Source organism: Herpailurus yagouaroundi, unplaced genomic scaffold, assembly GCF_014898765.1.
Source record: "Herpailurus yagouaroundi ecotype Mexico unplaced genomic scaffold, PumYag 295, whole genome shotgun sequence".
Classification (NCBI taxonomy): Eukaryota; Metazoa; Chordata; class Mammalia; order Carnivora; family Felidae; genus Herpailurus; species Herpailurus yagouaroundi.
The window spans coordinates 4,430,457-4,453,052 of record NW_024412512.1 but is presented as its reverse complement, the minus strand read 5'-3'; the positions used below and the strand labels follow the sequence as shown (position 1 = coordinate 4,453,052).

General features: G+C 55.7%; 1 protein-coding gene across 1 annotated transcript in view; it reads left to right on the top strand.

The window, feature by feature from the left end:
* Window positions 1-8,737: 8,737 nt before the first annotated feature.
* Window positions 8,738-22,596, top strand: part of MLLT1 (MLLT1 super elongation complex subunit) — a gene marked incomplete at its 5' end in the record, with an annotated part of 59,224 nt that continues 45,365 nt past the window's right edge. The window contains 3 exons of the mRNA XM_040461751.1: window positions 8,738-8,863; window positions 9,504-9,684; window positions 16,355-16,437. Of these exons, the coding sequence (XP_040317685.1) occupies window positions 8,738-8,863; window positions 9,504-9,684; window positions 16,355-16,437 (390 nt within the window). The remainder of the gene's footprint in view (window positions 8,864-9,503; window positions 9,685-16,354; window positions 16,438-22,596) is intronic.

Here is a 22,596-nt window from a genome sequence, read left to right as displayed (position 1 = left end):
CTCGGCTCCCGCCCGCCCCGCTTTGTGCTCGCCCGCCGCTCCCCCGGCCTTTATGTGGGGCGGGGGCGCCCCTCCCCCATCCCGACCCCGGCCCGGCCAGAGCGCCTCGGACTTCTATGAGGACCCCGGCCTGGCCCAGCCCAGAGCCCCCTGAGACGCCCCTCGGAACCCCAGTGCAGCCCAGCCCCCCCCCCCCCTCCCCGGGATGCCCCCTTGTGATCCCAGGCAAGCCCAGAACGCTCTGGGACGCTCTTCGGGACCCCGACCCAGGCCAGAGTCTCCACAGGCGGCTCAGACTCTCCTGGGACTCCCCCTGGGAGTCCAGTCCAGCCCAGCACCCTTTGGGACACTCCTCGGGCCCCTGAACCAGCCTAGAGCCCCCACTGGTGGCCCAGAAACCCCTGGGATGCCTTTTGGGACCCCAGCGTGGCCCAGAACCCCGCGGGGACCCCAACCCCCGCCAGAGTCCCACAGGCACCCCTGGGGACACCGGCCCAGCCCAGAGAGTCCCACAGCTGTCCCCGGGACCCTTCAGATTTGTCAGATCTGGCCCTGTACCACCCTTCTTTGGATCCAGGGCCTGTCTCCTTTTCTCTCTGGACTCTTTGGCCCTGAGTCCCTTCAAACTCCTTGAGCCCGCAGCCTAATGCTGCTGCTGCTGCTGCTTCCTTAGAGCCTTGCTGGGGTTTGAAATCCCCCTCCTCCCAACCCCGCAGAACCCCCAGAACCTTGGTGCAGCCCCCTGCTTCCTCTAACCTAGGCCCACCCTAAGCCTTTTTATCCCTCGTTTTCTGCCAGGGCCGAGCCTTTGCTCCCCCTTGCTCCTGCCACTGCCTTAGCCTGAGTGACCGTTTCCCCTCGACCTCTGGCTAGGGTCTGGGTTTTCCACACAAGGACCTAGGCCTGCGTTGAGCCCACCCCATCACCCCCACGTTGGATTTGGGCTTGCTTTCTCAGCTCCCTCAGGTTTCAGGCCCTGCTCAGTCCCTCGGCCCCTAGTGTCTGAGGGGCTCTCTTTCAGCCTTCAGACCAGGCCTAGGGGCATTTTCTGCTCCGACCTGGAGCTCCCCAAGCCCTCTAGACACCAAATGCCTCGCTCCCCTCAGCCTGGGCCCTCTTTGCCCCTGCAACCCTGGTTTACACTTCCCCGCGTTTTCCCCCAGTCCAGATCTCAGTCTGCCCATCCCGAGCTCAGCTGGCTTCCCTTCACAGACCTGCAGTTTCCCCGGCCCCCCTGTACCTCTCTGCTTGAATTCAGGGTTTCCCACTTCCCTCCAGCGTCCCCCAGCCTGATGTGTTGGCTTTCAGCCACTGTCCCCTCCCCTCAGCATGCCCCATGTCCCTTCCTTCCCCAGCATCTTGGAGTCTTCACTGGGAGCCTTGCTTCAAACCCAGGGTGGCTCCCCAGATTCCATACACTTTCCCCATGGCCCCCCCTTGCCCTTCTGTCTGGAAACCCAGAGACAGTTGTGTCAGTTGAAATAAACCCCAGGCCGTTCAGGCCCCTGGGGCCCCCTTCACCAGCTCTGCACCGTCTCCTCTTCAGTACCCAAGCCCCTGACCCTCTTCGGGACTGTGGCGGCCCCCGACCTGGGGTCATTTATTTCTTCATCCTTCCCCAGTGCCCGTGGCTTCCAGGGGCACGGGGCCAGGAGAGGCGGCAGTGTGGGGCTACGGGGGTGGCAGCTGAAATCTCTGCAGTCAGTCAGGGCAGGTTGGGGCGTCCCTGGCGGCTGGCGCCACCGAGGCGGTGCTGTCTGGTAAGGCGCTGTGTGGCTGGGAGGTGTGCAGGCAGGAGACCGCCCCTTGCCCATCCCGGTCAACTGTGGAGGTACAGGATCGCTGAGGCTTGTGCTTGTGGGACCTTGTCACCACGATCTCTCTTTCGTCGTTGGCGTTGCTACCTTTGTCTTGAGAGGTGGGCTGGAGTGGTGGATCGTGGCAGCGGGTGTGAGTTCACTTCTGCAGGGACAGAGCCTATTACCTCCAGTCTGTACTGAGTTACAAAAACAAAACAGAATATACCTTCAGGGTCCACTTGGAATGGAACCCACCCGTGGGAAAGTCATGTTGGGTCCCGCTCAGGCATAGGATGTGGCTCCTGCCTGTCACCCCACCAGCCAGTCAGTCCCCCAGGGAGGTATCTTAGGCCCAAGTGTGTTTATTCCCCTGTGACTTGCTGGGCCCTGGCGGTCTGGGTGGTTGTCATTTATGTAAGTGGAAGGGTGAGGGTGGACGGCATTCTTGGCCTGTGACAGAGAGAGAGAACGGTCTTGCTTCGGTGGACTGGTGAACTCTGCTGGGCTGGTCAGTGAGAGCCCCACTGCCCGGTGTGTAGCCACTAGTCCTTGTGGCTTTTTACGTGGCAATGAACCAAAACGGAAAAAGTCGATTTCTGCGTGGCACCAGCCACATCTTAAGGGCCCATTCACTGTCACTAGTGAGCTGCTGGCCACCTTAAGGCACAGCTCCGAGAGACGACATTTCCCTCATGGCAGAAAGTTCCATAGCACCATAGGTGCTAGCCTAACTCCTTGCAGAAGTATTTGCAAGTGAACCCGATCCCACGGGAAAGTGTGTGGCATTCCGTAGTCTGATTCTTTATCCCTGGCTGTGTTTCTGCAAATTTGGGAGAGGCCCAGGAGCTCTGTCCCTTCTTTACAGAGAGAGCAGTCTCTGGGAAGACAGGAGAGAATGGTGTCCTCTACCCAAGTGGGTGACTTGGCTGTGAGCGTCCTAGGACTTGGGTGCAGGGCAAATGCTTTGAACCCAGCAGAATCTCAGCTTTCCCTCTCTCCCCTGAGTTGCCCCAAACCTGTAAATGCCTCAGTCCGATGGGGAACAACAGGACTTTCCCCCAAGGGCCTGCTTGCTTCGGGAGGCTTTGATTCTCCTTACCTTCCTGTTGTGTTCTCTAGAACTTTCCAGCTGAGAAGGGGGATCCTGCGCTTTGCTCTGCGCTCCCAACTTCTCAGCATTGGAATCCTTTCCCCGTGGCCAGGAAAAGTCCTTCTGGCTTCCCTTGCCCTGACTGTTACCCACCTATTTGATTCCGCCAGCCACCCTGCCTAGTCCATACTTACAGGCCCATTGTGTGGGGGGGTTGCGTTTCTTTAGGGGGGAAGAGTGGTGCATGGGGGGAGGCTTGTGATTTATCTCCGAGGATGGAGGGGAAGGAGTGGGTGTGGGTGAAGGCTGAGCAGACAGTAAAAGGATGGAGAAAGGGCGATGGGGGAGGGTCTCTGGTCACAGGGGTTGCCTAGGGGGATCTAGAAGTCTGGGTTCTCCCAAGGACCAGGGAGTCCTCCCTTCACAGAAGCATTGGGTCCGTTACCCGAGGAGGGCGGCCGACCCGTTGAATCACCCAGTTGAGTTGATATTTGCTGCTTCTCCCAAGTTTGAATTTGGGATCCGCCTGCTGTCGACCATCCTCCGTTGTTCCAGAAGAGGAGGTTGGTTTTTGACCGCGATGGCTCATTTTACAGACATGGACACGATGGAGCCTCAGGACGGCCCCGGGAGGTGTCAGGGCCAGTTGGGATTCCTAGGTAACTGTCCTTTTCCCGAACCTTGCCGAGAAACGCTCAGACTTGTGCAGAGCACTATTCTCCGCCACCCTGCTCCGAAACTGTCACCGGGAAAGTTGACGTGCCAAGTGGTTTGTCCTAAAGTTAATACCCTGCACAGTACTTGAGGTGGGGACCAGAGTTCTGTTCGCCTTTACATCCATCATAGTTTCTAACACAAAGTCTTGCACTGAGCTTTGCCAGCCGTCGGTTGAAAAAGCAGCTAGGGATCAGTCCTTTGGTAACGGCCCATCTGACCTGGTGACGGATGCCTTGATTGGGGTTGTGCTCGTTCAGAAATCTCCCAGCACTGCTTCCCACAGAACTTTGGTGACAGCCAGTTCTCCATCTACGTGTCTGCGGGCATCTCAAATGGATGTAATAATACAAACCCTGTCCCAGGCCTCCCTGGCAGGCCGGTAAGGGCATTCTTCCTGGGCACCTGAAAACCAGGGATTGGGGGTATCCTCGAGTATCTTCACGGTCTATACACTTATCCTTAGTTTTCAAAGAGACATTCACTGAGCTCCTTCCTTCTTGTCCCTTTGTCATTAACTTTGTGCCCTGGGCCAAAGGGACGAGGCCCGATGAGTGCCGTTGTTGGCCACCAGCCCCCTGTGCATCCCCAGTGAAAAGACCAAGGCCTGATGCAGGTGTTAGGGGAGGTCCCCTGCCCTCGGCTCTGTCCCGCCTCTGTGTGGGCAGTCTTCTGCTTGAGAGGATTGTCCCCGAGGGATAACCGCCATGTCCCCATCTTTCTCACCTTCTGATCCAGTGGCTGCTCCTGAGAGCCCCCAGCTGGGTCTGGGGGAGAAAGTTCTGCCAAGAGTATCTTATTTGGTCTGTGTTGCTGTCGCTCTATGAGGGCCAGCACCTTTTCCCGTTTCTGTGGTGTGGACCGGGTCGGTGGCAGCCCTGCCGGATCCAGCCGGACTTGGCACGGTCGGTCTAGGCTGATGAGGGGAGAAGGCTCTTCGGTGTTCCTCCTCCTGGGAGGGGAGGGGAGGGGAGGGGACTGTTGTATCTGAGGGAATTGCATGCAGTAGCCAAACTCCAGGCATAATTATACCACTTGGTAAAGTACGAATTCCCTGAGGAAAGGGCATCATCTGTTGAAGAGAATTCCCACCAGGAAATCAGGGGCAGTCTTCCAGATAAACTCGTTAAAGACCTGCCTTCTGGGGCCCAGGCTGAAGGCAGGGTTAGTGGGATATGGGAAGAATCTGATGAGGAAAGGCCTTGGAAGCAGGGGAGCTGTTGGAACTGGGCTGGTTCGCCCTCTTTGCCAGGCATTGGCCATTTGAGCCCACACTTGGAGGGACCTATACTCTTCAGTGATGTGCCTGGGAAGCTGCCCTCCAGGATCTATCTGTTCGCCTGGTTTGCAGGACTTAGCATTATGGCCCTTGGGTTCCAGTTGATCTGGAAGGAGGACAGTGCCCTGCCGAGGCCCTTAGCCCAAGCCTAGCTGTCCCCAGACGGCCTTCAGAGCCCTTGAGCTGCTCTGTCTCCATCTACAGACCTTCCAGATGATCTCCCAGAAGTAAAATGGTCAGCTCTTTCCAGGACAGGCCTGGAACGTTCCCCCCTTTGTTCCCAGCTTTTGTTAGGGGAGTGGGTGGCAAAACCGTTCCCGGGTGCTGGGACATGGCAGGAACTGAGGCCGGGTCCCCTGGTCCCCAGGGGCCAGGTTGCACAGGGCGCCTCCAAGCAACAGGCAGGACACATGAGATTCATTCCTTCCAAGACCGTTGAGAGCTTAACCTAACCGGTAGTTTACTTCTTTAGCCAGGCACCCTTCCTGGAGAAAGAGCTAACTGTGTTTCAGTTCTCTGGTTCTCATGCATGGGGCAGGAGTCCAGGTGGAGTAAGGCAGGAGGGGGGCAGAACCTTGAAGGCGGAATTGGCTTAGTTGTGTTAATAAATTATCATGACTTGACAAGTCGGAGCAGTTGGCCGGGCTCAGTGTCTTGCTTGCCTCCAGTGCGAGTAGCACGAATGTCTTACTGAATCTGATTTCTTCTCTAAGATAGTGGCCCAGAGGTTGTGTTATTCCCCTGTCTTTATTCGGGGGAGCGTTCCTCCCCTTAGTGCACCAGCATGTGCTGTCGTTGGCACCTCAAGGCTGGGGGGTGTCCAGGCTGAGTTGGTGCCAGCCCCCGGGGCCTAGATGCTGCCCGGGCAGAGCTTTGGGCACGGTCTGCCAGCGACAGAGATCATCCAGTGCCGCTTCAGAACCTTCCTGTTTACTTTGGCCTCTCGAGCGTTCTTTTGGCACTTTGTTCCCCCTCCGACGGGACTGTGGCCTTCCATTCTTTCTCAATAGCTGCTCTGCCCCTTGTGTGCCCCGGGTAGCAGCCCCAGCTCATCAGAAATGCTGAGAAGGCAGCCAAAGTTGGAGCGGCCCGTTTGGTGGATTGCAGAATCTGAGGCGACATCGCCTTGCGTGGGAGTTAACTCCGAAGAACCAAAAGCCAAAGTCGTTTGCCAGCGTATTGTTAAGATGATATGTGTTCAGTTCACCTGTAACCCTCCCCGCTGTCCAGAGAATGTCTCCCGATTTCTCTGTGAGGACACACCGGCGAGAGGGGCAGAGTTTCTGTCATGCGTGTAAGGGCATCTGGGGATTACAGCCCATCGGGGTAATGGAAACACTATTTGGGTTCGTTGAACGTGGCCCATGTGCAGTGCTCTGCAGAGGGAGGCTGGTTGATTTGAGCATTGCTTGTTTATCTAGACGTTTAGTCTCTCGCATCTAGCTTTTGGTGTGTTTCCCCTTGAATATCCCCTGTCGCCTGTCCCCCTCCCCCCCCACCCCCTCCACTGCTTGGCAGGACCCCAGTGCCCTGGGTCTTGGGGTTGAGCTGCCTCGTGTCCCCTCCATCCATTCTTTTGCTTCTAATTTTAAGTTTGTTTGTTTATTTATTGTTTGAGTAATCTCTACACCCAGCGTGGGGCTTGAATTCATGACCCTGAGATCAAGAGTTGCATGCTCTTCTGGGGCGCCTGGGTGGCTCAGTTAGTTGAGCGTCCAACTCTTGATTTTGGCTCAGGTCGTGATCTCATGTTAGGTGAGATCGAGCCCCGTGTCCGGCTCTGTGCTGACAGTGTGGAGCCTCCTTGAGATTCTCTCTCTCCCTCTCTCTGCCTTTCCCCCATGCGTGCACATGCGCTCTCTCAAAATAAATAAATATGAAAAAAAAAAAAAAAGAGTTGCATGCTCTTCTCACTGAGCCAGCCAGGCGTCCCTCTGTCCAGTCTTAAGTCCTACCAGTTCTCCCCTTTCAGACTCGACTAAATCTCCTTTTCCAGCCACTCCCTCTGGTTGCTTCCTAGCAGGCTTGTTGTTTGTCTGTCTGTCTGTCCTTTTCTGCCTTCAGCCCAGACTGTACACAATTGCCGGGGAACTTTGACTCAGATACCGTTTCCTCGCGTCCATCATCTGCATACAGTTGGCTGCCATTCCTGCTGCGTGGAATCTAAATGCTCCACCCCGACCCTGACTCCTCCCTCCTGTGGCCCCGGACCCTGCAAGTCCCTGCGCTTTTCCCTGTGGAGCCCTGCAGTGACCGGCAGCCTGTGCGGGGGGTACCCCTGCTCTGTGGTCGACAGCTGGCTCACTCAGCGCCCAGAGCCTCCCGCCAGCTCCTCCCTCACTGGGCCTGCCCTGTCCTTCCCAGTGTCCTTGCTGGTTCCTCCCCTTGGGAGAGCACCACTTACAATTTGCTGATCTAGGAAGGCTCCTTAGTGTAAATTCTCTGGTGTCATCGATGCCCTGTGGGCTCCCGAGGTGGATGTGAAAGGGCGGGCTAGATGGGGTCTCTGCGGAGGCAGCAGTGAGCAACCAGGGAGCCGGCATGGGGTGAAGTGGGCGCGGCGGAATTGGCGCACAGACTGCCGTGGACCCTCTAAGGCACGCCACCAGCTTAGGGCCAGTTCCTGTGTTTGTGTGGGCACGCACACACCTCGACACGTAAAACTTCCGTGTAGATGGCAAGACGTACTCAGACCTGAAAAAGCTTTAAAAAGTGGGGGGTCACCTGGGTAGCTCGGTTGAGTGTCCGACTTCAGCTCAGGTCACGATCCCCGGTTTGTGGGTTTGAGCCTCGCATCGGGCTCTGTGCTGTCAGAGCAGAGTCTGCTGCAGATCCTCTGTCCCCCCCCCCCCCCCGCTCTCTCTGCCCCTCCCCTCTCTCTCTGCCCCTCCCCTGCTTGCGCTCTTCCCCAAATAAATAATAATTTTTAAACAGCTTAAAAGGGGAAAAATAATGGGCGTCTTGGGCCTGAGGAAACACACCAGTGGGAGATGGGAGGTGCGCTGAGGCCTTTGGACCTTACTTGAGGGAGTGGCGAGCCATTGAAAGCTGAACCGGCAAAGCGACAGTTTGTGTCTGTCCTGCTTTCCTGGCCTGGCAGCCGGTGAGAGGGCGCGGAGGGAGGGAGCCACTGGCATTGGCAGCGGGATCTGCCCGGGTGGAGGGATCCCAGAGAAGAGGCAGGAGGTCACATGAGGTCAGCTGGGGAGAAAGGGGGTCCAGAGTCCAGAGCAGGAGGTCTCCAGTCGGGGAGGAGGGTGGTTCCCTGGAGAGAGGGCACAGGGGGCGGGTGGGAGGTGGCTTGGCTGGGGAAGCGTGGTTGCCCGCTACCCGCCAGCGGACAACTTGCTCCTGGCTGTCCTCGGCACTTAGGAACAAGTGTCCTCTTGGCCTCTGGTTTCTTTGTAACATTCTTGCATCTGATACTAGGTGTCAGGCTGTATCTCCCAGCAGACTGGGGAGGATCTCACACACCAGAGTGCGTGTTTACAGTGGGTTCCTCATCAGTGCTTTTGGCCCACCGAGGGGTGTGAGTGCTTCAAAAGTTTTGTGGCTTTGTGTTCGGTGGAGTGGAACCGGCAGGAGCTACCTTACATTTCAGGCACAGTGTCGCACACACGCAGAGAGCCTGACTGCTGAGGTCCCCAGATCCCCGGGGGCTTCCTCCTGGCCCCCTCCATTCCAACTGTGAACCACCATTCTGCTTTTAACACTGACAGGCGATGCTTTTGTGGACTCAGGTGACCCCGAGGGTCTCTGTTCCCCAGAGGCATCCTGTGGGGCGGAGGAGAGTGAAAACGCTTTCATCAAGGAGCTTGGGTGACTTGAGCAGGGAGGCAAGACGGCAGGGGCTAAGGGAGCGGGCCCTCGGGGGACGCACCCCTGCGCTTGAGTCTGGGCCCCGCTCCCTGCCAGCTGACTGTGTGCAGCTTAGCAGCTCCACCTCAGAACCTCGTTTTCCTCATCTGTTTTCCTCATGAGGTAATTGCTCTCTGGGTCACACTGAGGGTTGTATTCGGGGAGCTCTTGGTGAGGATTCCAGCTCTGGACAAGGAGGCAGCCCCAAGAGTCAGCAGGTGTTTGAGCAGAGCCAGCAGCTTGTTAGCAAGATGAGCTCCAATAGTGACAGATGCTGAGAATGTACAATGTGACACAGGGTGATGGGGGTGGTGGTGGGTGCTTTCAGACTGGGTGGCCCGGGGCGGGGGGCGGGGGGTCTTCCCAGAGAAGGTAACATTCAAGCCGAGACCTCAGTGACAAGAGGGAGCCAGCCATGGCCTAGGGAAAGAGCGTCCAAGGCAGAGGGAACCGCAGGTGCCAAGGCCCTGAGACAGGAATGAGCAACACTTGGAGGAACAGTGGGGAGGTTGTCCTGCTGGGGTGGAGGGTGAGGGCTAGAAGGAGGAAGCACAGGGCCTCTCGCACAGTGCCTGGTTCACTGTAAGCCCCAGGAGGCTCTTTGCACTCTCGTTGTGGGTTGGGAAGCCCGTGGCAGTGCCCAGGGGTCTTTGTGGCTCCCGTGGCCAGTGCTGGCCACACTCTGTAGGCGATGGGGTGGGAATCTTGCCGTCCCCTGCCCTGGGCTCATCACTGACCCGTGCCCGCCTCTTTCTCCCTCCAGTGCACTGTCCAGGTCAAGTTAGAGCTGGGACACCGTGCCCAACTGCGCAAGAAGCCCACAACGGAGGGGTTCACCCACGATTGGATGGTGTTTGTCCGTGGCCCCGAGCAATGTGAAATCCAGCACTTCGTGGAGAAAGTGGTCTTCCGGCTGCATGACAGCTTCCCCAAGCCCAAGCGCGGTGAGTGCCTCCAGCCTGGCTGGGCAGCCCTGCGGGGCTCAGGGCTGTGCCACCGCCCATGTGTCATCGCTCCTTGGAGGGCTTGTCTCCATCCTCTCCCCAGGAGCAACAGGGCCCACACTCTGGGAGCTTCTGGCTTGCCCCCCTCGCTGTGTCGGAGAGAAGGTGCCCAGCCAAGATGTGGCCCTTCTCCGACCTTAAAATGGTCCTCCTCCCTCCTGCCTGCCTTTCCTTCAGTTGATGAATTCATTGTAGAGAAAAGCCAAAGGAGGTGGTGACTGTGTCTTGTGTCATTGTTTAGACTCGGTCTCTGAGAAGCATCCAGAGAACGTAGCCGAAGGCCAGTGGGTGGGAAGGGCGACTTACACCCACCTGGTGAGTAATCAGGAAATTGCTTATTGGGCCTACAGTTGATGAGAGATGCCATTTTAAGGATTTCATGATATTTGGGGCAAAAATCTCATTTTGCTGCTGTCTTATGTGTCTTCCTTCTCTGCTTCACCCCTTCACACTCGGACTGCCGTTTCTTGGGCAGAAGGAAGCGCCTCATTCATGCATTCTGCACAGATCTTGATTATCTGTGGCCCTGTAGTCTACACTCCTGGGGAATTTGGAATGGAGTTGTTGGCTGTCTTGTCAGCTCCGTGGGGGCCGGGGCCGTGTCTGCTCTCACTGTGGAGCCCCCTGGGTGACGTGTGGTACATCACAGGGGTCCAGCACATGGTTTCTTGAATGGATGTGTTGACAGAGGAGAGAAGGACCTCTTGCTGGAAGAATAGTTCAGCATGGTGAGAGCCACTGCTGAGCCCTCCGTCCCAAGTGCCAGGGGCCGTGGGGCCAAGCCATAAGCAGGCATGGACGGCCTCAGGCCGAAGCAGGAGCACATTGTAGGATCCCCTGGGGTCCTGGACCTGTGCCGGCAAGTGACGTGTGGTCTGTTGGGGAAGCGATGTATGTTACACATGTGGAAGGTTCTGGTTCACAAGGGAAGGCAGCTGGAGAGTCCTAGTGGTGTGGTAGCCATTTTTTTTTTTTCTTCTGGTTTCTTCTGTTGGCTCTCATTTATTCCCTTCCCCCATTTCTGCTTTCCTGGGTCCTCACCTTGTCTCCTTTTCCTTCTTTCTGAGCATCCTGGAGGAGAGTGGATCTGGTTCCTGCAACAGCAGCTGTCTATTATGCATCTTCAGTAATAATAAACCATGGCGCTTCCTGGGCACTCTCTGCTAAGCTCTTTTCCTGTGCGGGGTCTCTGTTCAGTCTCCCCACAACCCCCTTACAGATGGGGGGCAGGTGCAAGCGGGCCGGCTACACAGCCTGTGCTTTAAAGCAGGGTCTGCACACGGGCCCAGGGGCTGGGTCAGTGCCGCAGCGTGTTACCGGCGGCCGGTACGCCCATTCGCTCAGGTTGTGCCTGTGCCGGCAGCAGAGTGCCGTCTGCGGCTGCCAGCCTTCTGGCCTGGGCCCTCCGTGCTTCCTTGGGCTGCCTCCTCTCCAGTTCTCCTTCACCACTGCCCTCCCCTCTCTTCTCCCTTTCTCTCTGGGGTGGCCCCAGGGTGCCGTCCATCCACCTGTAAGCTGTTTCATCTCTGTCCCCACCAGGCCAGTAAGCAAGCAGCCACCAGGAGTGATGTTAATGGCAGTCTGTGTTTATCATGCCCTTGCTCTGTGCCATGGGCCACGACAGCCCGGCGACGTGGGGCCTCCCAGAATCCCTGCAAGGTAGATGTGTCCACTGAGGTTCGGAGAGGCCCAGTGGGCCGCTGTGGTCACATGGAAGTGGCACAGCCTCTGAGCTCCAGGAACTTGGGAAGGGGGGGGGGTGATGAGTGGGGTGCGCCGTCTGAGCGCATCAAGGGAATAGGTGTAATCGGTAGCTGAATCGTGCTGGTTGCGAAGTCTGCCTGTGAGTGCGGACGGACGGATGCCCACACACAGCGGCTGCATCAAATGTATCAGATGATAAACGCCCAGTTCCCTGTGTGTTGTGTGGACAGACCTCATCTTGCCAGTTGTCAGCGCAACGTGGGTCAGGTTAAAGAGAATTTGGGGCAGGGCTGTCTGAAATTACACCTGATGGGCTTTAAAAGTATTTTTTAAATCGAATATGTGCTCATAACAAACCCAACAGAGGTGTGCAGGGCGCGGAGTTCCCCTTACTGTCCCACACCTGTCACCCCTCCCGGGGGCACTCTGGACCTTCCTGGGTTTGTCCTTCCCTCGCATCTTAGAGCAGTAGTGTTGAATTTGCTACTTGCTTCTTGACCTTCCACACTGAAGCCCTGTCTTTGACTTACCAGCTCTATCCCAAACTCCCGCCCTTCCTCCAGCGTCTCCTCCAATGTTGTGCGGGTAAGTGACCATCTTTTCAGTAGTCATCTCTGTGAGTCTTGTGACCTTGAGTGAGGAGCCCAACCTGCTCACCATTTGCATCCTCCGCAGAGGCTGCAGTCACCGTTTTGGAAAGAGCTCTGGCTGCTGGGCCGAACTCATGGTTTCTTTCTTTAACCACCCACACGGCCACACGCTTCTTAGCCTTTTTCTGTTTTCTCCCCTCTTTAGCCACCTTAACGTAGAGTACATATCACTTGTATTTCCCACCTTCCCTCCTCCCCCAAGGCAAAGGTTTGTGTTTCGCTTTAGTTTGCTGCCGTGAGCCTGGTGCTGAAAGGTATCGTAGGCGCTTACTATTTACCGAGCGAGCGAGTGGGTTCTTCAGCCCTGTCAGCTTTTGTCAGTGCTTTCTGACTCTCCATCTGGGAAGAGAAACACGTGAGCATCCCTGTCTTCCCTTGAACCTTATACCCCTCCTTTTGGGAGCCACACTTGACCTTGTTAAGGCTGTTGAACTGAAACGGGCACTTCTGCTCCCAGATTAGGGGTTAATTCTAGACGCTGGAAACCACACACCGTCGTGACTTTATTGAGTCTGTTCACTGCGAGGCTGGTCGGGTTGCCAGGATGCCACTCATCCGCTGAGCCCTGGGCCACTCCAAGGAGACCACTCAAGGTCATGTCAAGGTCAGATGAGTTCTTTTTATCATTCTTAGTGAAAACATAGCCCTGTTTACTTTGCCTCATGTTTGGGCTGTAACTTCGTGAAAAATTTGCTTCTCCCTTTTTTCCCCTTGCCTTGTGTCTTCATCAGAAGAGCCGCATTTTTTTCATATTCTGTCCATCACTTCCTTTATCTGGTGGCGTTTCTTCCCCCTCCTGGATATTCCGATCTGGTTCTCTTTGTCTTCCTTCTTTAATGAGGACTGGCAACTCTCAAGGCCACCTCTGTAGCTATTACCCCGGGATTTTACTGTTCTCTTCCAGGGATTTATTTATTACCTGGTGTTTTGCCTTGTTTTACTGGAGTAATTTCTAACGAGTAATGTCCTAAGAGACTAATTACTTAAACAGTTTCTAAAGAAAGGTGTGTGGGAAATAAACTCTGACTCCTGGGGTATTCGAAAGTGCTAGCTGTTCTGTTCTCATACATGACTGATAGTTTGGTTGGGTATAATATTTTAATTTGAGAGTCACTATCACTTAGAGCTTTTAAAGTACTGCTTCTTTGTCTTCTGAGGAGTCTGTTGCTGTCAGGGTCTCATGCTATTGCAGAGGACCTGTTTTGTTTGTTTGCTTTTCTCTAGAAACATTTAGAATATTTTTTATAGCATTATTTCTAGGCTCTTCTTGTTGTTCTTAGCGTTGGATGTTTGGTGTTCTTCATTTTTAGCTCAGAAAAGTTTTCTTCTACTTCTTTGACAATGTCTATTTTCTCTTTCTTCTTCCTGGGATGCTTCTTTACCTAACTTCTCTATGCTCAAATATCTTCTTGTGTAAAACAGAAACAATTGTATTTGTGTCAAAGGTTGTCTTAAGGATTAAATGAGCTAATATGTATAGAAGAGTGCTAAGAATAGTGCCTGGCACACAGTAGGTACTTTATAAATATCAGTTGCTATTAGTGTTTGTTTAATCTGAGTTGTTTTCTTACATCTCACCCTTTAAAAATGTGTCTTTTTGTTCTACAGTCTCAACTTTGTCTTTCCATTGAATTATAAAATTGTAAGTGGTATATTTGTAACATCTAAGAGCCCTTTCCTACTCTCTAATTGTCCCTTTTTTTGATGTCTTGTTTTTATTTGTTGGGCATATCTGGGATCTAAGGACGTTGGCTCTAGTTTGTTGGTTTAAATTTTTTTTTAAATTTTCCCCAAGTTCTCCTGTAGTCTCCAAATTTTTCCTGTTTCTTTGGGCTCTTCGCTGCAGGTGGATGGGCACTGTTATTGACAGCTCTTTGTAAGTCAGGGTGGGTTCTGTTGACCAGCAGGCTTCTGGTTAGGGAGTGGCTCCCCCAGTTTCAAAATGAGGTCATTAGAAGGAAGTGATCCATGATGTGAGAGGGTCACTGTGGCTGGGTCTTAGGGGACCTGAGGCCAGGCTGACGAGAGGTGAGGCTGGAGGTGACAAAACACCTTGCCGCCCCGTGGAGGGGCTTGAAGTTGGTCCTGAGGGCAGTGGGGTGCCATCAGGGGACCCGGTCCGGTTCACACTTCAGAATGATCATTACAGCTGCCTGTGCAGAAGATCCTGGGAGTGAGCCCGAGGCAGAACGGCTAGTGCGCTGGTGGTAACCCATGTGAGAGAGGCAGGGTGCCTGGGCGGGAGCAGTGGTACAGGACGCTGGGGCGGTGGGGTACATTCTAGAGTGTTTTGGAGGCAGACATGATAGCACTTGGGTGACCTTGGGAGAGGGAGGAGTCGGGCTGACCATGCGGCCTTGGGTGAGTGGTGGGCAGCTCGCGTCCTGAGCGTGGATGCTGGGCGATACAGGTTTAAGGGGGAGGTAAAGAGGTGTCTTGGGGTCGGCTACACCTGAGCTTCCCATCCAGCACCTACAGGAGGATATCCGAGGAGCAGAAGGAGACTGGCTGGAATGGAGATTTGTTGCTGAGCTCACCCGTGACAGTGTCCCAGGCTACCAGGGTCACCGCCTGTTTCCTGGGGGCAGGGCTGCTCCATACTTCTAGGTGGGCTAACTGTCAGACAGAGGGTGGTGACACCCAGAGTAACCCGCGACGGACCAGAGACGTTCTCATGGCCTCTGTCATCATCCCAGCACCTGACGGTGCCCGACGTAAATGGTGTAGAGTAACGAATGAATGCAGTCACTGCTGTGTTTGGTGGCAGTGATGATTCAGGTGTAGACCCTGGTGTCAGTGACGGTGTTCAGGGTGCAGGGTTCAGAGGCAGCCAGGGCTACTGCTGGCCTCCAGGAGGCTGTGCTGTGTGCTGTGGCATGTCCTGGGACTGTTCAGGGAGCCCCCTTCCCCGACACCACTGGGGAGGCCAGTCCAGTTGAGTAAGCCTCGTTTACCAGCCATGTGCTTTCCCTACGGCGGGGAGTGGGGACTGGCACCCAGAGTGCCGAGTGAGCCCACCGCTGGGGAGACGGTAGCCGGCCTCATAGGGAGGGTGGGATGGGGTGGAGGGAGCCAAGTCCAGCTCTTACCCCTCAGCTGTCCTTGTAGCTCCGGACTGCTCTCTGTGAGGCCTGAGCCACGAACCCCTCCCCTGCTCCCCTGTGGTTTGCAACCCGGGGTCCCATGCAAGGCTGCCCTGCCTATGATGGCCTCTGCCTGTTCCAAATCTACCCCATTGGCCAGTTTTTGGGTTAGGGGAGACTCATGAGATATTTGAGATCTGATATTTGATGATTTGAGAGCTTAAAAGATTTTTTTAAGAGAAAAATCTTAACAATGTTTTCATTTTAAAAAGTCCGCTTTCATTTTTTTCCATGCACTGTTTTTTCCAGCAATTTCTGGCCCACTTAAGAATTACCTGACCGGGGCAGAGGTGTGCATAATTGTTTCTCACGATTGAGGGGATGTTTTCCTGCCTTCCAATAGTGATTGCCTCTGGAGAGGGAGGGGTGGAGGACCAGGAGATTTGACCTGCACTGTGCTGGTTTTTCTTAAAAGCGGGAGAACGGTATTTTCATGACAGCATGTATGTCAAAACATTGAGGTTTGTTCCGGAGGGTAAGATTTTTGGAGGTCATTTTGCTTGTACTTTGCTGTTCTTTTTAGTTTCAGCTTTTTTTTCTTTTCAGCCTCTGAGGTTAACGAATCTCTGTCCAGTCACTTGGGAATGCCTTTGTTCAGCACTAAAATAGAACCCAGGAGAGTCCCAGCTTAGACCCACCATCACCGTCTCCCATCTCCCCGCGCCTGTGCGCTGGCGCCCAGCTGGGCCTCGGTTCACGGGTGTGAGGGAGCAGTGGAAGGTGGTGGACACCGCCCTGCCTGGGATGCTGGGGCCCCACGGGGTTGGCACCTCACCCAAGTTACGCTCACTGCCCTGATTCGGTTGGACTTGAGCGGCCTGTGGCCGGCAGTGGCTCCCCCGTCTCAGCTGGTGTCGCGCCCCTTCCCGTGCCCCTCTGCTGCTCTACTTCCGCGATGGGGTCACCTTTCTCCCGCTCTGCTCCTCCTGTGCCCTGTGATGCTTCGAATTCCATGGGATTTGACACTCCCGGGGGAGCTGGCCTCCCGGAAAGCCCCGCAGTCCCGTGAGGCCAGCTGAGCCCCGGAGGGGAGGTGTGGAGGGGCTGCGTGCTTACCGCCGCCGGGCTTTTGGATGTGCAGGAAGCTGATGATGCGTTTCCCTTTCTTTTTAGTGTGCAAGGAGCCCCCTTACAAAGTGGAGGAGTCGGGTTACGCTGGCTTCATCATGCCCATCGAGGTGTACTTCAAAAACAAGGTAGGATCCGGGGACGGCATTGAGAAGGACACACAGTTAACCAAAGAGGAGGTGGAGCCGGTGACGCACGCGCGGCGGGGTGTTGGAAGCCCTGGGAGCGGACGCCCGAGTCAGAGCGCTGGCACGTCCATCTCGCGTGGGAGGCGGGGGCTGGGGGCGCAGGTGCACGTGGCCTTCTTGGGGAGCAGCCGGGCCACGTCCCGTTCAGCTGCCCTGAAGGTGCGTGCGGCCCCCGAGTCGGCAGTGACATGCCGTGACGGGGCCAGAGTTCGTGCGTGGTCTTGGAGGGTCGGTAACTGGGCCGTGAGGAGGGGCCGGCACGCGAAGTCACCTGACTGTCCGACGGTAGGTGACTGGGCGGATGTGCTTTCGGTGCCTCTTAGCGGAAGCTTCAGTGACCTGCTGGGATGAGGAAGGTGTTGAATATTGTTGGGTGAAAAAAGCAACTTTATGTGTGGTATTTCTAGACAAAAGGAATGAAGTTGAGCAGAAGTGTTGAAAATGGTGTTCTGGGTGGAAGGACTGTAAAGGGTTGTCATTTTCTTTCCCTCATATGTATTTTCTAGACACTATGGGTGTATGTATTTCTATAGTTTTATTCCGTTTGTGCCGCTGTAAGTAAATACCACAGCCTGGATGGCTCATAAACAACAGAAATTTACCGTTGACAGTTCTGGAGGCTGGGAGTCCAAGATCACGGAGGCCACTCGGTCAGGGGGGGCCTTCTCCTGGGTCCCAGACTTCTCGCCATGTCCTCATGTGGATGGCACAAGGGGTCCATGGGGTCTCCTTTAGAGAACACTCATCCCATTCGTGAGGGTGGGTCCCACCTCCTCAGTCTGTCACCTTTGGGGCTTGGGACTCGACGTGGGAGTTTTGGGGAGACACATTCAGATCATAGCTTTTTTATTTATTTATTTATTTTGAGCCCAGTAATTAAAAAGAGCCTTCCTGGCAGCCTGCCTCTGCTCCTCACAGGCGCCACCGAGAGGCCATGGTGAGCTTTAGCTAGACTGGCTGCTGGCAGCTCTGCCTTCCTTCAGGAAGGAGATCTCCCTGGGAAGCCACCACTTGCTTAGTGGGCCCCTTGCTTGTACCTGGCTGTTCTGCAATCCACCAGGCATCAAGGACTCTGGGAACGGTGCTCAGGTGTGCTGGCCCGCCGGGAGCCAAGTGCCATTTCAGCGGGCGTGACTCGGTGGGACTGGGCCGCGGGCCCTCCTGGGCCCCGGTCATAGTAGCCTGGGTCGTCCTGAGGCTTTCAGGGAATCAAGACCCGAGAGGCCCGGTGACCGGCCACTCTAGAGAGAAGAGGCCAGCCTGTCTGCATGGGCAGAGGCTCCGTGTCTGTTCAGCAGGGGCTGAGGCAGGGGATAGGGGCGCGATGCCGCCCGGCTCTGGCTGGGCCGTGCAGCAAGCCGCAGGGCAGTCTTCCGACGTCGTGCGTTGGGAGGCCTCTCGCTGCTCCGGGAGTGTGGAGAAGGGGCGGGGACTGATGCCAGGGTGAGTCTCTGGGCAGGTGTCGCTGGCCTCTCAGCTCCCTGGGGGAAGCCTGTGTGTAGGGGATGATGATAGGCGCCCGCTGACTGGCTGGGGAGACCGCGTCCATCTGCAGAAAGCTCTTGGCATTTGTGCACACTGGTCATTCTGCAGGGTGGGTGGTATGGGAGCCCCGTGGCCAGTTAAATCTCTGGGTTGCGCGGATTAGTTCCTTTGAGGTTCAGAAGCAGTCTGGGGTCCCACAGTCCAGCAAGGCTTTTGTGTTCCCCGAAACTGACCTGTCTGCTGTCTGGTCCCTGACACGCACACCCTCCCCTCCTTACCGGGAGCTGTGTTTGCAGCCACCTGGACCCTGGTGGTGCCCGCTCAGCCTGCCAGTGCCCCCACGGTTCTGCCAGGAGGCTGGGGCTTGGCCCGGGAGACGGGGTCCCACCCAGAGGCTGTGCGTTGCTGTGTCAGTGGCACTGGCTCGCAGAGCTCTCTCCCCTGGCCCGGGGACCCTTGCTGCTCTCCAGGTTTTCTTGGCGAGAGACAAACGTTGGCGAGAGACAGGGGTGCATGGTGCTTGTGCCTCAGCTGGCACTTCTCCTGCGGTGGCTTTTGCCGCCTCTGTTAGCGCCCGTCGCTGCCCCAGGCCTCTCCTGCCAGGTGCAGGACGCTGCTCAGTGCCCACGCAGCCCCAGAGAAGGTTTGGCAGCTGGGAGGGGCCGCGGGGGCCATCCAGATCTGTTCCAGCTTCTTGGCGAGCCGAGTGGAGCCTTCCCCAGTGGCTCGCCCCCTGGAGGAGGGGTGGTTGCTCAGCATTTGTGACCCCAGCCCTCGCTGTCTCCCCCACCGGGCTCTCGGCTGCTTCCTGCCCTCGCTGGGAGCTGCGCTAGCCCACGGGCCCACGCAAGGACTGCTCCCCTGGGGCTGCCGATTACTGCGGGACCCAGAAGCACTTTGTTTTCTTCAGCTTCACTGAGGTATAACTGACGAATGAAATTGTAAGACATTTGAGTGCACCACGTGATGATTTGGCATCCGCACAGTTGTGAGAAGATTTTCCCCGTTGACTTAACACATTCGTCACCTTACATGCCCTGTTTTTTTTGGAGTGAGAACTTTTAAGTTCTACTCTTAGCAAATTTGAGCTAATGCTGGCGTTGTCAGCCTTCATCACCGCATCACACCCAGGTCCCCGGACCCTGTTCATCTTACAATTGAACGTCTGTACCCTTTGATCGACCATCTCCCCACTCCCCGCCCCCAGCCCCTGATAACTACTTTCTACTCTGTTTCTATGATTTCCTTGCCTTTTCAGGTTCCGCCCATAAGCGATACCATGTGGGATTTGTCTTTCTCTGTCTGGCTTATTTCACTTGACATACTCTCTCCAGGTTCATCCGTGAAGGATTTCCTTCTTCTTTAAACCCAAATAACATTCCTCTGTGTGTGTATGTGTATCCACGTGCGCGCACACACCCTGTGTTTTCTTGACCCATTCACCCATCGACGGACACTTGGGTTGTTTCTCTCAGAAGCATTTTTTTTTTCTGGGTTTGAGGCTGCAGTCAGACCCCTTTGTCTCCCTCGAGACCATTGAGGACTCTGAGGCCCAGAGAGGGTGTCTTCTGTTCCAGCTTGCACAGGAGGTTGGTGCAGAGCCGAGATGACCCAGTGTTTTCTCCCCTCTGGCACGTCCACCACTTGGGATTGCGTGAAGTTCACTGCAGGACGGCAGGAGATCATTTAAGAACACTTGTCCCAGAGAAGAGCCACGTCTGTCCCTTCTGACGTTTTGGTCTGTGTAAGGACTGCCTTCCAGAGAGTCCCTCCAGGCCGAGTGGTCACCCTGCGTTTGTGGAATGTCAGACCACGTATGGGAGGGCAGCTAGGGAGCCCTTGGAGGGAGGATCAAGTGCCTGGCCTTTGCAGTGCCCTGGCTCAGCAGGTGGCTTCGTGGGGCTGGCTGCATGTCTGGGGGTGTTGGGGCAGGGCAGAGCAGGGTTGGTGCTTTTATTCAGCCCTGCTTCTCAGCCTCATGCGGCGCAGTGGGGGAGACCTAGGCCAGCCCCAAGCCGAAGCCCCAGGTGCTCCGAAACCCAGACTGAGCAGGTGCGACCTGCCCACCCGCATAGGGGCCACAGAGAGGTCCGCCCTGTGGGTCACTGCCTCTCCCGTATCTCGTGGTACACGAGCCTTGAGCTCATGTATCTCAAGTGAGCCTTGCGTCCAGACTTCCTGGACTGGGTTCCCCGAGGTATTCCCGGTGACCCTGTGGCCATAGGACTTGTCCCTCCCGGGCCCAGCACCCTCGGCTACACTGGGGCATTGAGGAAGCAGAGAGGGCCTCTCTGAGGGTGTCCTGCATCCCCGCGTGCTCTTTCGGGATCCCTAGGCTTTCTTATTTGGGGTGAGCGGGTGTGTGTGTGCACGTGCTCCCGTGTGTCTTACAAGGGTGGGGTGGGACCCCGGCTCCTAGAGCTTCTATTCCCAGTTCCTTTGCCCCGCCCTGCATGTCGCCACGTCCCCAGATGCCCCTTTAGAGGGCGCACATGTGCAGCTCACTGCCCCTGGGCCTCCAGCAAGCCAGGGCAGCCTCTGGTTTCAGGTTAAGAGTTTTTGTTCGAGTCCAGTTCCTTGAGGTATGATTTACTTACAGTATGATTCTCTCATTATAGGTATAGTAGGTTTTTCAAGTTTGGGCTCGTGTTTTCCTTTGAACTCTGTTTTTGTGCGGCTAGTTTTTTCTGTTAAAAAAAAAGAAAGGAAGGAAGGAAGGTCCTGTTCCTAGGGGTTCCTCGTCTGACCAATTCCTGCAGAGGCTTGTGTGCCCGGGGCAGAAGGGCAGCTTGTTCTGCTCGGGACGGAGGCTGGTCTCCTCTGTTCCTGGAGGAGGTTTTGTCCCCAGAGCTCTAGAGGGCAGCCCTGCACTGAGAAAACCCAGGAATCGAGGCCCACTGTGGGAGGGGCCTGGGGACAAGCCCAGTTACAGGTCCCCTGAGGTGTGCGCCCTGGGCCAGGTGCTCTGCACAGCAGGTACTTACTGAGTCTCCAGATGAGTCACGGAGGAAGGTCATCGCCACCCCAGTCTCTGGATGAAGGGGCTCCTGGGTACCCAGTCGTGTGGTGAAGGCCACGCGGTAATTGGCAGAGCTGGGATTGAGCCAGCAAGCCTGTGATCATGGATGTACACGTGTTGCATAAATACCCAAGACAGGCATGACCTAGAATGTCCACCGTTCACAAATCCCGCTGGTTGCTCACATCTGTGCGACGGGGACAGGGTTTTATGTATTGTGTTCTGCAGATATCCGAACATAGGTCTCTGCTTTAGTAGCTTTGTGAAGATCAGACGGTTATGGGAAAGGTTCGGAGTACTGGTTGAAGCAGGGTGGTTGTGAGCGGGTGTCCTGATGGCTTTTCTGCCCTGAGGTAGGCAAGGGTTGTGTTTGGTTCCTCCTCAGCTGTAGGTGTGGTGAGTTGATCTTTGAGATAGCAAGCAGAGGGGGAGTGGACAGGTCCCCCTGGGCCTCAGTTTCTCCGTCCGCTCGATGGGGCTCCTAGTTGTGCCTGCCTCTCAGGGCTGGTAGGGAGATTCGGAGATGGAAGGCAAGTGCTTGGCCCAGCGCCCAGCACACGCTGAGCATTTCCAGGTGTGCGTTGTTACTGCCGCTGGTGAGGTGGTGTCCTCGCCTTCTGGTTGATCTGTGTAAGGAAGGCGGGTTGAGGGGGCGCCTGGGTGGCGCAGTCGGCTAAGCGTCCGACTTCAGCCAGGTCACCATCTCGCGGTCCGGGAGTTCGAGCCCCGCGTCAGGCTCTGGGCTGATGGCTCGGAGCCTGGAGCCTGTTTCCGATTCTGTGTCTCCCTCTCTCTCTGCCCCTCCCCCGTTCATGCTCTGTCTCTCTCTGTCCCAAAAATAAATAAACGTTGGAAAAAAAAATTAAAAAAAAAAAAGGCGGGTTGAGAAAGCAGCCTCTGAGACCCACCCGCCCAGAGGGAGTCACCGTTCCAGAGATGAAGAAAGATGGCGATTGGCTTCCCCGGTGAGCACAGTCGATCTGTGCCCACAGCAGGGAAAGGCACTTTGTCAGGCACAGGACACTTTCTTGTGTAAGCGTGAGGGGCTTTAGCCACGCGTGACCCTGAATGTATGGCACTGTCGGTGAAGTGAAGGCATTTTACTTTATGTGGGGTTTGGCACCGGCACTTAGGCGAGGCCACATTCTGTTTGACCTGTTGGCGGTGTGTTCTTTTGCAGATAAAGCACTTCTTTCCCGAAAGGGGAAAAAATGGTGCCGTGGGGCGGGCGAGGTGGGAAGATTTGTCTTAGCGCAAGAGTGAGACCTATGCATTGTTGAGCGTTTTTACTAACGCCACTTCTGACCCAAACGAGAGTTGTCCTTTCCAACACCACTTGTCCAGCTCCGATTCTCCGGACACTGGTTGGGTGTCCTCCAGTTTGATTCAATTCTGACGGTACCTACTCTGAACTCGTAGAGGCCCCCAGGATAAGGACTTGGTCCCATGGGACTGCCCCCACTCCAAATGCCAGTTGAAGCATCCGTCTCCCATACTTCAGACTGGCTGGTGTCCATGACGCCCCTGCTCAGGTTCCATGATTTGCTAGAACGGCTCAGAAAACTGATAAACAATAAGCTCAGCTTATTGTAAGG